This window comes from Bombina bombina, chromosome 1, assembly GCF_027579735.1.
Source record: "Bombina bombina isolate aBomBom1 chromosome 1, aBomBom1.pri, whole genome shotgun sequence".
NCBI classification, from domain to species: Eukaryota; Metazoa; Chordata; class Amphibia; order Anura; family Bombinatoridae; genus Bombina; species Bombina bombina.
In genome coordinates, this window is record NC_069499.1 from 1,537,419,472 (window position 1) to 1,537,435,097 (window position 15,626).

Sequence of the window (15,626 nt, forward strand, 5' to 3'; positions counted from 1 at the left end):
TCTTTGTTCTCTTGCTATCTTTATTTGAAAAAGAAGGCTTCTAAGCTTTTTTTTTGGTTCAGACTCTGGACATCACTTTTTTATTGGTGGATGAATTTATCCACCAATCAGCAAGGACAACCCAGGTTGTTCATCAAAAATGGGCCGGCATCTAAACATTCTTGCATTTCAAATAAAGATACCAAGAGAATGACGAAAAAAACTAGGAGTAAATTAGAAAGTTGCTTAAAATGTCATGCTCTATCTGAATCATGGAAGAAAAAAATTGGGTTCAGTGTCCCTTTAAGAGGCTTTCAATTGGTATGTCCCTGGAATGCAAAACAAAGCAAATTATGCAAGCAAAATATGTATCTTTAAAACCTTTATTTTGTATGCAGTTCTCTTGTAATCTAGTAATTCAGTTCTGATCTATAAATAAAAACACTTTGATGTTCCCTTAAAGGGACACTAAATGCTAAACATGTTTCATGCACCTCAGTCTAATTATAGGTTACACTGCAGTTATCTGAAAGAGAGTTGCTGCATACATGTCAGCACTGAAATATAGTTGAAGATAAATGTCATCATAATGGTACCCATAACTAGGGGTTAATTTATTATTGTGCAAGTGGCGCACAAACGTTTTTGCAAGGGTTATTGCGATCGTTTGCGTGCAGGTTAAATTGCGGTCATATTACAAGTTGAGCACAATTGGGATCGCGTGGGTGCAATTGCGATTTACACTTAAATGATTACCGCAATCTTAGAGCTGTGGTTAACTGTTTTGCGAAATTAAAAAGTTGCACAAAACACATCAAAAATGCATTACATTACATTATACAGATACTCTCATAATAACATAATAAAAATTATTCAAAAAAATTTTACACACAAAACTTATAAGGACTCAAAGACATGAAAGATATGCGATCTCAGGTGTTAGAAATAAAAAGGCAGGCAAAAGACTTTAACATTGAGATACATACCCGACACGCACAAAAAGATTACTTCTAGCGCAATTAGCGCTCTAACTTAAGCAGTAAATACCGCTCCACTTGTAATTTGGCCCTGAATGTATTTGGGGCCAGATTACAAGTGGAAAGTTATTTGACAATCCTGCTACAGCGTTAACTGCATTAGAACTAAGCTTTTTGCATGCGTTGGGTTGCACAAGTATTACAAGTTGAAAGTAAACCGTTTTCGCTCTTGCGCTAACCCAACAAGAGTAAAAAGCTGAACTTAAAATATCACGTGTGCGATAACCTATTCCCGCTTAGAAGTCAATGGATGTCTAAATGTATATCTATGTATATACTGTATATATATATATATATATATATATATATATATATATATATATATATATATATATATATATATATATATATATATATATATATATATATACTGTATGTACTGTGTATATACAGGGAGTGCAGAATTATTAGGCAAATGAGTATTTTGACAACATCATCCTCTTTATGCATGTTGTCTTACTCCAAGCTGTATAGGCTCGAAAGCCTACTATCAATTAAGCATATTAGGTGATGTGCATCTCTGTAATGAGAAGGGGTGTGGTCTAATGACATCAACACCCTATATCAGGTGTGCATAATTATTAGGCAACTTCCTTTCCTTTGGCAAAATGGGTCAAAAGAAGGACTTGACAGGCTCAGAAAAGTAAAAAATAGTGACATATCTTGCAGAGGGATGCAGCACTCTTAAAATTGCAAAGCTTCTGAAGCGTGATCATCGAACAATCAAGCGTTTCATTCAAAATAGTCAACAGGGTCGCAAGAAGCGTGTGGAAAAACCAAGGCGCAAAATAACTTCCCATGAACCGAGAAAAGTCAAGCGTGCAGCTGCCAAGATGCCACTTGCCACCAGTTTGGCCATATTTCAGAGCTGCAACATCACTGGAGTGCCCAAAAGCACAAGGTGTGCAATACTCAGAGACATGGCCAAGGTAAGAAAGGCTGAAAGACGACCACCACTGAACAAGACACACAAGCTGAAACGTCAAGACTGGGCCAAGAAATATCTCAAGACTGATTTTTCTAAGGTTTTATGGACTGATGAAATGAGAGTGAGTCTTGATGGGCCAGATGGATGGGCCCGTGGCTGGATTGATAAAGGGCAGAGAGCTCCAGTCCGACTCAGACGCCAGCAAGGTGGAAGTGGAGTACTGGTTTGGGCTGGTATCATCAAAGATGAGCTTGTGGGGCCTTTTTGGGTTGAGGATGGAGTCAAGCTCAACTCCCAGTCCTACTGCCAGTTTCTGGAAGACACCTTCTTCAAGCAGTGGTACAGGAAGAAGTCTGCATCCTTCAAGAAAAACATGATTTTCATGCAGGACAATGCTCTATCACACGCGTCCAAGTACTCCACAGCGTGGCTGGCAAGAAAGGGTATAAAAGAAGAAAATCTAATGACATGGCCTCCTTGTTCACCTGATCTGAACCCCATTGAGAACCTGTGGTCCATCATCAAATGTGAGATTTACAAGGAGGGAAAACAGTACACCTCTCTGAACAGTGTCTGGGAGGCTGTGGTTGCTGCTGCACGCAATGTTGATGGTGAACAGATCAAAACACTGACAGAATCCATGGATGGCAGGCTTTTGAGTGTCCTTGCAAAGAAAGGTGGCTATATTGGTCACTGATTTGTTTTTGTTTTGTTTTTGAATGTCAGAAATGTATATTTGTGAATGTTGAGATGTTATATTGGTTTCACTGGTAAAAATAAATAATTGAAATGGGTATATATTTGTTTTTTGTTAGGTTGCCTAATAATTATGCACAGTAATAGTCACCTGCACACACAGATATCCCCCTAAAATAGCTATAACTAAAAACAAACTAAAAACTACTTCCAAAACTATTCAGCTTTGATATTAATGAGTTTTTTGGGTTCATTGAGAACATGGTTGTTGTTCAATAATAAAATTAATCCTCAAAAATACAACTTGCCTAATAATTCTGCACTCCCTGTATATATATATATATATATATATATATATATATATATATATATATATATATATATATGTGTGTGTATATATGTATTTATATGTGTACATATGTATTAATATGTGTGTATATGTATTTACATATATATATATATATACACATATATAGAAGTGCATCAGAGCCCTGGGCAATTAAGAAGATGAAAACATGTAAAAACATATTTCTGCCATGTTTATTTGTAAAGGGCCATAATACCCAAATGTTTAAACACTTGAAAGTGATGCAGCATAGCTGTAAAAAGCTGACTAGAAAATATCACCTGAACATCTCTATGTAAAAAAGAAAGATATTTTACCTCAAAAGTTCCTCAGTAGCCACATCCCATTGTAAAGGATTTCTAAGCAGCAAATTAGTATGTCTGTCCTGGGACAGCTGAAACGATGAGCCTCGTGCACTCTCATATTATTTCCCTATTCCGATTAGGGAAGTTTACAATGAAATCTCATAAGAGTTAAGTCAAATCTCATGAGATCACAGTAAAAGAGTTCATTACCTCAGTACTGCTGATGCTGATTGGCTGCTGTTCATTTCTTCATTTTTTATTTTTTTTACCTGCAGCTGGGCAGCAGCTGAGTATAACTTTTTACACAGAACTTACTCTGCTGAGCTGAGGAGATTGTGAGGTAAATTATCTTCCTTTTTTACATAGAGATGCTCAGGTGATATTTTCCTGTCAGCTTTTTACAGTTATACTGCATCAGTTTCAAGTGATTTAGCATATGAGTATTATGTCCCTTTAATAAAGTGTCATGATATGTATTTACTGTAAATGTTTTACATTCCAATGTTCTGCACATTCTGCACATGTATTTCTAAAGAGCTATTCTTTTATATATATATATATATATATATATATATATATATATATATATATATATATATATATATATATATATACTGTATATATATATTTATACCTACATATAATCGTATATATATATATATATATATATATATATATACAGTATATATACTGTATATACAAAACACGGAAGGGGACTGCACTCTCATACCGGACCGGTACACATCCCATGACCCTGTAACATGTCAGCCCTGGGTGCTCACGGGCACTCACAGGAAGCTGTGCTATCCCCAGAGTCACAGGCAGTTAACCCCAGACAGGTCTGGGTGCAAGAACCATAGGGAAAATTACAAAACAAATTAATATAACACACAGAGAAAGTCCAGCACTCACTTACAAGCTCTCAGCTAAGATTTAAAAGCAAAAATGTAAGGTTAGTTACCGCATTTGGCCAAATGGGACAAGCCCAGGTACCACATCAAGGTTCTTTCCAATACCTGGGACCCTAAAACAGCCACACAATGCCTGTCTGGGGTTAACTGCCTATGACTCTGGGGACAGCACAGCTTCCTGTGAGTTCCCGTGAGCACCCAGGGCTTAGCATGTTACAGGGTTATGGGATGTGTACACGGTCCGGTATGAGAGTGCAGTCCCCTTCCATGTTTTGTATATGTCTAGGGTGATTACATAAGCCTGTGCACCCTTCCCTTGTTCCCAGTTTGTTTGCATTTGAGAGCTTGCATTGTGTGACTGTTTTAGGGTCCCAGGTATTGGAAAGGACCTTGACGTGGTACCTGGGCTTGTCCCATTTGGCCAAATGTGGTAACTAACCTTTCAATTTTTTCTTTTAAATCTTAGCTGAGAGCTTGTAAGTGAGTGCCTGACTTTCTCTGTGTGTTGTATTAATTTGTTTTGTAAGTTTCCCTATGGTTCTTGCACCCAGACCTGTCTGGGGTTAACTACCTGTGACTCTGAGGACAGCACAGCTTCCTGTGAGTGCCCGTGAGCACCCAGGGCTGAGCATGTTACAGGGTCATGGGAGGTGTACCCGGTCCGGTATGAGAATGCAGTCCCCTTCCGTGTTTTGTATATGTCTAGGGTGATTACATAAGCCTGTGCACCCTTCCCTTGTTCCCAGTTTGTTTGCATTTGAGAGCTTACATTGTGTGGCTGTTTTAGGGTCCCAGGTATTGGAAAGGACCTTGACGTGGTACCTGGGCTTGTCCCATTTGGCCAAATGCGGTAACTAACCTTTCCATTTTTGCTTTTAAATCTTAGCTGAGAGCTTGTAAGTGACTGCTGGACTTTCTCTGTGTGTTATATATATATACTGTATATATATATATATATATATATATATATATATATATATATATATATATATATATATATAGGTATAAATATGAAGAGTACAAAAATACCATTTTATATATATATATATATATATATATAGATGCATTTATGAATAAATAGAACATATTCTGCCATGTGCAGAACATTGGAATGTGAAATATTAATATTTTCATGTTGGGTTGGCGCATATGAGAATATGAGTTTGGGTTAACGCGCGAGTTGGATGTTAGTATTTTTTCCCACTTTTTATCTCCATTGACTTCTATGAGGGAAGAGGTTATTTTTGCGCTAGAAGAGTCTTATTGCGCTAGAAGTAAGCTGTTTGTGCATGTCAGGTTAGCGTTAGTGCAGTAAATTTTTACTTTCAAATCATAATACAAGCGCAACCCGATGCGCACAAAATTATTACTTCTAGCGCAATAAGCGCTCTAGCAGAAGCAGTAAATCCCGCTCGACTTGTAATTTGGCCCTAAATGTATTATTACAAGTTGAAAGTAAACTGTTTTCGCTCTCGCGCTAACCCAACATGAGTAAAAAGCTGAACTTACAATATCACGTGTGCGATAACCTATTCCCGCATAGAAGTCAATGGATATATACAAATATATATAGGACTTTAAAAATACATTGAACATTTTCCCCTATGTGCAGATCATTGAAATGTGAAATATTTACAGTAAATACACAATATAAAACTTTATTAACTATAAATATCTCATAAATATATTTTTACATGTTTTCAGCTACTTAACTGCAAGAGCTCCAATGCACTTATTTAATTGTCTATGGCCTAGATTTGGAGTTCGGCGGTAAAAGGGCTGTTAATGCTCCGCGGGCTTTTTTCTGGCCGCACCATAAATTTAACTCTGGTATCGAGAGTTTAATCAAATGCTGCGTTAGGCTCCAAAAAAGGAGCGTAGAGCATTTTTACCGCAAATGCAACTCTCGATACCAGAGTTGCTTACGGACGCGGCCGGCCTCAAAAACGTGCTCGTGCACGATTCTCCCATAGGAAACAATGGGACTGTTTGAGCTGGAAAAAAACCTAACACCTGCAAAAAAACACTTCCTACGTCTGCACCTAACACTCTAACATGTACCCCGAGTCTAAACACCCCTAACCTTACACTTATTAACCCCTAATCTGCCGCCGCCGCTATCGCTGACCCCTGCATATTTTTTTTAACCCCTAATCTGCCGCTCCGTAAACCGCCGCCACCTACGTTATCCCTATGTACCCCTAATCTGCTGCCCTAACCCCGCCGACCCCTATATTATATTTATTAACCCCTAATCTGCCCCCCTCAACGTCGCCGACACCTGCCTACACTTATTAACCCCTAATCTGCCGAGCGGACCTGAGCGCTACTATAATAAAGTTATGAACCCCTAACCCGCCTCACTAACCCTATCATAAATAGTATTAACCCCTAATCTGCCCTCCCTAACATCGCCGACACCTAACTTCAATTATTAACCCCTAATCTGCCGACCGGAGCTCACCGCTATTCTAATAAATTGATTAACCCCTAAAGCTAAGTCTAACCCTAACACTAACACCCCCCTAAGTTAAATATAATTTTTATCTAACGAAATAAATTAACTCTTATTAAATAACTTATTCCTATTTAAAGCTAAATACTTACCTGTAAAATAAATCCTAATATAGCTACAATAAAAATTATAATTATATTATAGCTATTTTAGGATTAATATTTATTTTACAGGCAACTTTGTAATTATTTTAACCAGGTACAATAGCTATTAAATAGTTAAGAACTATTTAATAGTTACCTAGTTAAAATAATAACAAATTTACCTGTAAAATAAATCCTAACCTAAGATATAATTAAACCTAACACTACCCTATCAATAAAATAATTAAATAAACTACCTACAATTACCTACAATTAACCTAACACTACACTATCAATAAATTAATTAAACACAATTCCTACAAATAAATACAATTAAATAAACTAGCTAAAGTACAAAAAATAAAAAAGAACTAAGTTACAGAAAATAAAAAAATATTTACAAACATAAGAAAAATATTACAACAATTTTAAACTAATTACACCTACTCTAAGCCCCCTAATAAAATAACAAAGCCCCCCAAAATAAAAAATTCCCTACCCTATTCTAAATTAAAAAAATTACAAGCTCTTTTACCTTACCAGCCCTGAACAGGGCCCTTTGCGGGGCATGCCCCAAGAATTTCAGCTCTTTTGCCTGTAAAAGAATAAATACCCCCCCCCCCAACATTACAACCCACCACCCACATACCCCTAATCTAACCCAAACCCCCCTTAAATAAACCTAACACTAAGCCCCTGAAGATCTTCCTACCTTGTCTTCACCATACCAGGTTCACCGATCCGTCCTGAAGAGCTCCTCCGATGTCCTGATCCAAGCCCAAGCGGGGGCTGAAGAGGTCCATGATCCGGTCAAAGTCTTCATCCAAGCGGGGCAGAAGAGGATCTTCCATCTGATTGAAGTCATCATCCAGGCGGCATCTTCTATGGTCTTCCATCCGGAGCAAAGCGGCAGGATCCAGAAGACCTCCAGCGCGGAACATCCATCCGGACCGACGACTGAACGATGAATGACTGTTCCTTTAAGGGACGTCATCCAAGATGGCGTCCCTCGAATTCCGATTGGCTGATAGGATTCTATCAGCCAATCGGAATTAAGGTAGGAATTTTCTGATTGGCTAATGGAATCAGCCAATCAGAATCTAGTTCAATCCGATTGGCCGATCCAATCAGCCAATCAGATTGAGCTCGCATTCTATTGGCTGATCGGAACAGCCAATAGAATGCGAGCTCAATCTGATTGGCTGATTGGATCAGCCAATCGGATTGAACTAGATTCTGATTGGCTGATTCCATCAGCCAATCAGAAAATTCCTACCTTAATTCCGATTGGCTGATAGAATCCTATCAGCCAATCGGAATTCGAGGGACGCCATCTTGGATGACGTCCCTTAAAGGAACAGTCATTCGTCGTTCAGTCGTCGGTCCGGATGGATGTTCCGCGCTGGAGGTCTTCTGGATCCTGCCGCTTCGCTCTGGATGGAAGACCATAGAAGATGCCGCCTGGATGATGACTTCAATCGGATGGAAGATCCTCTTCTGCCCCGCTTGGATGAAGACTTTGACCGGATCATGGACCTCTTCAGCCCCCGCTTGGGCTTGGATCAGGACATCGGAGGAGCTCTTCAGGACGGATCGGTGAACCTGGTATGGTGAAGACAAGGTAGGAAGATCTTCAGGGGCTTAGTGTTAGGTTTATTTAAGGGGGGTTTGGGTTAGATTAGGGGTATGTGGGTGGTGGGTTGTAATGTTGGGGGGGGGTATTGTATTTATTCTTTTACAGGCAAAAGAGCTGAAATTCTTGGGGCATGCCCCGCAAAGGGCCCTGTTCAGGGCTGGTAAGGTAAAAGAGCTTGTAATTTTTTTAATTTAGAATAGGGTAGGGAATTTTTTATTTTGGGGGGCTTTGTTATTTTATTAGGGGGCTTAGAGTAGGTGTAATTAGTTTAAAATTGTTGTAATATTTTTCTTATGTTTGTAAATATTTTTTTATTTTCTGTAACTTAGTTCTTTTTTATTTTTTGTACTTTAGCTAGTTTATTTAATTGTATTTATTTGTAGGAATTGTGTTTAATTAATTTATTGATAGTGTAGTGTTAGGTTAATTGTAGGTAATTGTAGGTAGTTTATTTAATTATTTTATTGATAGGGTAGTGTTAGGTTTAATTATATCTTAGGTTAGGATTTATTTTACAGGTAAATTTGTTATTATTTTAACTAGGTAAGTATTAAATAGTTCTTAACTATTTAATAGCTATTGTACCTGGTTAAAATAATTACAAAGTTGCCTGTAAAATAAATATTAATCCTAAAATAGCTATAATATAATTATAATTTATATTGTAGCTATATTAGGATTTATTTTACAGGTAAGTATTTAGCTTTAAATAGGAATAAGTTATTTAATAAGAGTTAATTTATTTCGTTAGATAAAAATTATATTTAACTTAGGGGGGTGTTAGTGTTAGGGTTAGACTTAGCTTTAGGGGTTAATCAATTTATTAGAATAGCGGTGAGCTCCGCTCGGCAGATTAGGGGTTAATAATTGAAGGTAGGTGTCGGCGATGTTAGGGAGGGCAGATTAGGGGTTAATACTATTTATGATAGGGTTAGTGAGGCGGATTAGGGGTTCATAACTTTATTATAGTAGCGCTCAGGTCCGCTCGGCAGATTAGGGGTTAATAAATGTAGGCAGGTGTCTGCGACGTTGAGGGGGGCAGATTAGGGGTTAATAAATATAATATAGGGGTCGGCGATGTTAGGGCAGCAGATTAGGGGTACATAGGGATAACGTAGGTGGCGGCGATTTGCGGTCGGAAGATTAGGGGTTAATTATTTTAAGTAGCTGGCGGCGACGTTGTGGGGGGAAAGTTAGGGGTTAATAAATATAATATAGGGGTCGGCGGGGTTAGGGGCAGCAGATTAGGGGTACATAAGTATAACGTAGGTGGCGGTCGGCAGATTAGGGGTTAAAAATTGTAATCGAGTGGCGGAGATGTGGGGGGACCTCGGTTTAGGGGTACATAGGTAGTTTATGGGTGTTAGTGTACTTTAGGGTACAGTAGTTAAGAGCTTTATGAACCGGCGTTAGCCAGAAAGCTCTTAACTCCTGCTATTTTCCTGCGGCTGGAATCTTGTCGTTAGAGCTCTAACGCTCACTTCAGAAACGACTCTAAATACCGGCGTTAGAAAGATCCCATTGAAAAGATAGGCTACGCAAATGGCGTAGGGGGATCTGCGGTATGGAAAAGTCGCGGCTGAAAAGTGAGCGTTAGACCCTTTAATCACTGACTCCAAATACCAGCGGGCGGCCAAAACCAGCGTTAGGAGCCTCTAACGCTGGTTTTGACGGCTACCGCCGAACTCCAAATCTAGGCCTCAAGTATGTATACATGTGTATTTATGTGTTTATATGTGTATATACCTGTAAATACATATAAACACATATCCATACATATGTACACATATATAAACATAAATATATATATATATATACACACACACACACATTCATATACATATTTAGACATATATATGTATATTTCTGTATGTTAAAGCCCTTTGTCTGCCTGAGACCTCATATCTTTGAGCCCTTATAACTTTGTTGTGCGATTTTTTTTATTATATTTTTTATTAGATGGTGTTATTATAAGTGCAACTGTGCTTTGTAATGTATTTTTGATGTTTTGCAAAACAGTTAACAAGAGGTCTGAGGTCGCGCTTTTCTGACGCGCGTTAACTTCAATTGCAATAAAGCGATTGCATTAACTTTCAACTTGTAATACGAGCAAAAACCAGACTCATGCAAACACCCATGATAATCCCCTTTTTGCTCTTGCGTAACTGTTAGTGCTCCACTCTTAGGGGCTGCTCCATAACTGCTCTGAGGCCGCGGACAGAAATCAACCCGATAAAATACGATCGGGTTGATTGACACCCCCTGCTAGCGGCCAATCCACAACTTTTAGGCACAATATATAATGAAAGTATACAATAAAGTTATTTTTTATTATATATAACCAGAAACTTTAAATTACCATCTCAAGTTGTTTACTGCCCTATAAACACCTTTGTAATTGGTAACCTCTTATTCTCCCCAATCTGTCCGTCTGTATAATTTGCAAGGAGGAAAATCTCCTGTCTTTATAGTTTCCAGTTATTGCAATAGTCTAACTACCCCTGAGCTCTTACAAGGTTTCCTATGGCCAGCTGCGCTTATATATGTAGGCCCCTGACAACATCTTTCTCACTGTGGATAATGCTCTCATTTGGGTCCACTTGCAGGAATAGGCATTGAATATGTGGGGGAAGAGGTTTTTCAATAAAAAAAATTAAAACATTATTTTTATGCTGATCATAGGTAATGCAGTTATTAATTGCTAATATATACTATGCATATATAAAAATATCTATTTAAATTCTCTGCTGGTTAACTTAAATATTGTAGCCAGTTTCTCTAGATTTCTACCATTATTCTGATGATACCTCTAAGATTTAACTAACTAACTAACAATAAAGCAATCAGTATCTGTACACAAAGATTTTTTTTTAATAATCACATACTTTTTTAGTTTTTCGTCCATTTGTTGTCTATCATTCTCTAAATCCATAATAGAATCTTGTGCCAGCTTCAAGTCTCCCTCAAGCTTCCTTTTGGACCTTTCATAATCCATACGTAATTTCTTCTCTTGTTCCAAGGATCCTTGTAGCTACAAAATAGAGTCAGTGCATATCTGTGATTAGCAAAATGTTGGATAGTTGATTTCTCATTAGAATTGCTTATTTAACATTAAAGATTTGGATGCAGTATCAAATTGTTGGACAACATTCATTAATGTTTGGTGACCAAGAGAAGCTTAAGGTCCTAGGTTAGATTTGAAATGATTTTGGGCATGACTACTGGTTGTCACCTTTTTTTTTTATAGCACATACCCCTACATGCATCATTTTTTGCTCTAGGTACCCAGAAGTGTAAAAAGTAAATATTAATAGGTTACAAAACTTGGAGGCAATTCTGCATACCACAGAAAGTGAAACATTTATACCAGATATATGTTTCTGCTTCCAGGAATTTATGTTAAAATCCAGTTTTACTGACTGCAAATGCAGTAAATATCTGGAAATAATAGAGCAATAAATAATAAAGAAAGACACTTACAGAGAAAACCATAAAACACATATTAGTCAGTCACAGTGAGAGAGAAGGTCTCCAGCCCAGGATGTTAGAGGTGCTTGAGAGTATATCTTAGAAACATAAGAAAAGGGCAAGTCCTTGAGTACCTGTTTTTAATGCTCTAGATACCCCCAGGAGTAAATGTACCACAGGATGAGAACGAAGGGGCTAGACTACAAATGGAGCCAGAGGAGTGCAACCAAGTGTGCGATCGTTCTCATGCTAAGAATAATGCATAATCTAAATGGTTAAAATATTTAACCTTGCGCATCTTAACGCAGGCAAAACTTTTTAAGCGTTCCTTATCCTACACTTATTGCGCTTGTATCACAAGCAGTGAATTAAGCGTTGAGCTTCAGCTCAATCCAAAATATCGCTGTAAAATGTTGTTCTTTTTGAGACATGACGTGAAAACATTATTATAAGTAGTGTAGCACAGAAGTACATGAACAACTACAGTACATAAATTTTAGAACTCTATCATATAAGGGATATAGCTAGAAATGGGCGAATGTGTTTATATTCGAATTCGAATGTTATTGTAGAAATTCGATTTACATAATCGACTGTTGACAAGAACGAATATTCTCAAAAATTCTATAATCGAATGCTATTTACAGTTTTCAAATTTCACTTTCAAATTTGAATGTTCATAATTAGATCGAATGTCCACATTCGAAATTTCGAATGTAACATTCGATTTAACAAATACTATTTAGAAGTTCAATAGTTCATGTGGTAGGGAATTTAGTAAATTGATACATAATAGTTACAAATATATCAATTCAAATGTTTCTAATTTGAATATTGCATAATTTGAATATTACATTGAAAGCATTAGAAATACTATTACAAATATATAAATTCAAATTTTTCTAATTCGAATATTGCATAATTTGAATATTACATTGAAAGCATTAGAAATACTATTACAAATATATAAATTCAAATTTTTCTATTTTGAATATTGCATCATTCGAATACATGAAACGAATGTTAGAATGTTGTACAAACTTTCGAAATTCAAAACGAACGAATGTGTTAAAATTTGTTTCATTTTTCAAATGTTGCGAAACATTTGCCCATCCCTAGATATCGCGTACTCACACTATCTGACATGCAGATCTAGCATGGACTAGACTAACCTGCTCCTCTTCCTTACAGAGCCCCAGAGGAGGCTTAGCGCGGTGGCTTTTAGGGCCTGCGGGAGAAGGTCTTTTAGTGCAGGTCCTGGGAGCTGCCACACTAAGCCTCCTGTTATTGCGGCCGGGGCTCTATAAGGAAGAGGAGCAGGAAGAGGAGCAGGTTATCGCGGCTCTCCAGCGTAGTATTTTAGTCACTACAGGGGAACTTTTTCACCTGTAGCAGTGGAACAACTACATTTGTTTAGCGAAAACGAATGTAAATGCTCTCCGAATGGCCGCTATTCATTTTGATTTAAACTAGAAAAAAACAAAACAGCACGGGCGCAGAGTATTCAAAATATGAAGTATTTTAAATATTCAAAAAGATCGATTCGGCAGAACTGAAAATGTATTTTTGCATATACGTGACTAAAACACGGATATACCTTGGTAGTGTGCATACGTCTGGAGCAATATATAGCAGCAGTTTTGCCTAAATGCTTTATACAATTTTATAGATTTATAATGTAAAAAATTGTTTAAAGCCTTCTTGCAAAACTGCTGCCATATATTGCTCCAGACACATGCATGCTTTTGAGCCTACCTAGGGTTTTCAACAAAGGATAAAAAGTAAATTTAATACTAGAAGTAAATTGGAAAGTTTATAAAACTTTAAGATCTACATCAATCATTCAAGAAAGAAATGTTGGTTTCATGTCCTTGTTAACTTAAACCGCTTTAACTAGGTACGTGAATTAACTAAACCAGAGTATGGTCCAATCTTTCTAAGGCCTCGATTATAATATAAGAATCGTCAGAAGGGCGAGAAGTTGCCTTTATGCCCTTGTCAGTCTCATAATCTGTGGGTCTGGTGACAATTTATAAAAAAAGTAGACGGATCCTCTCTGTTCTGTGATGTGCCTTCGTTCGTAGTTTCAGCAAAGGGTTGCCAACAAAACTAGTGTGGGGGGGGTTTGTATTCAAAGTATAAAAAGCCACATCTAAGATGAAGTTTCCCATTAAAATACTTGTTCAATGAAATGCCCATGAAACTCGCACTGAATGCCTATATATATTTGTTACGTCTGCGATTTCCACTGTTAATAAAACTAAGAAGAATAAACCTTACCATATACTATGTTTTATTTATATATGCGTCTTATTATATAATGCTATAATATGTATTTGTCGTGATTTTAAAAATTGTGTTTTTTGCTTTTGGGATCTTTTTTCTTTTTTATAGGAAGATTTCATTTTCTGGATATTAATATTTCATAAAAGACAGTAGTTTTGTCAAAGTGCGTTTTTTATACTTTGTAGTGTGTAAAACGTGTTTGTTATGGAATTGGCAGGTTTTTTAATATTCTTTTTTTTTATTCCTGATATAAGTGATCGCTAATCTAAACATGTTATACTTATATTGCGACCACACTGCAACAAACATGTTACATTATTTAAATACAAATCCACCAAAGATACTCACATCATCTATTTGCTGTTCCAACTTAGTTTTCAGTTTGGTCAAAGAGTTCACTTTGTCCTCCTCAGCTTGGAGATCATCCAAGGTTTGCTGGTGGGCCTCTTGGAGAGCCTTCTTCTCTTTTGTTAGTTTGACAATAGTCTCATCCAAACTTGCCATCTCCTCCGTGAGGTTTTTAACCTATTTAGTATGAACCAATTAGTTGGTTTATGCACAAATACTCTACTAATGTAAAATGGCTTGTGGGCTTTAAAGAAACATTACAACCTAAATAAATGCTAGCTATAATTATGCATTCAAAGCCATGATGCTGGGCGGAGGAGGTTTTCTGAGAGCAAACCTTGACCGCCCAGAAAATGATAAATGAAGCACAATGTGATACCTTATTTTCAATGGCATGTCTTTCCTTTTCAACCTTAGCCAATGTCAGCTCAAGGTCATCTATATCTTTCTTCAGTTCAGAGCACTCGTCCTCAAGCTTTCTCTTCTTTGCTGTCAACTCAGCGTTGGACTCTTCTTCATCCTCTAACCTTTCATTTAGTTCTTTCATCTTAGCTTCCATCTGGATTTTACTTTTAATCAACTGATCACATCGTTCTTCTGCATCTGTCAAATTCTCTGATTCCTATAATGTTAAGATCAAAGTTTCCATAATTACTATAAAGAACTTTTAGTGGAACACAAAAGTCAATTCTTTACCCAATGAAGAGAGAATAAGAGCATGTTTCATGGTTTAGATGCATATGTTGCAGATGTGTAATGACTTAGATGTATCTAAGAGTGACATGTTTCATGGTTTAGATGCATATGTTGCAGATGTGTAATGACTTAGATGTATCTAAGAGTGACAGAGTACTTGGTGCTCTTATGACAATCTCACAGTATGTAGAATGGGTGGGGGCTCTGCTGAGGGACAACATTGGTGGTAGTGAGGAGGCCCTGGTGTGAGCAGCCCCCATCACCAGAAAACACAAGGCTGTGCATTCACATGCTTGGTTGGTCTCCCATCCTGCTTTATTACAGGATGTCATAAGTGACTCCCTTATCCTGGATCCCCCAGGAGTCTCAGCCCAGCTGATTACAGGGCAGGA

The 15,626-nt window shown here is 37.3% G+C and overlaps 1 protein-coding gene across 1 annotated transcript in view; it reads right to left on the reverse strand.

The window, feature by feature from the left end:
- The window catches only part of LOC128654636 (myosin-3), a 156,585-nt gene that overhangs the window by 51,370 nt on the left and 89,589 nt on the right, over positions 1 to 15,626 (reverse strand). Inside the window, exons 23-25 of the mRNA XM_053708659.1 lie at positions 14,918 to 15,160; positions 14,539 to 14,715; positions 11,322 to 11,467 (exon numbers count right to left, since the gene is read on the reverse strand). Coding sequence (XP_053564634.1) covers positions 11,322 to 11,467; positions 14,539 to 14,715; positions 14,918 to 15,160 — 566 coding nt within the window. The remainder of the gene's footprint in view (positions 1 to 11,321; positions 11,468 to 14,538; positions 14,716 to 14,917; positions 15,161 to 15,626) is intronic.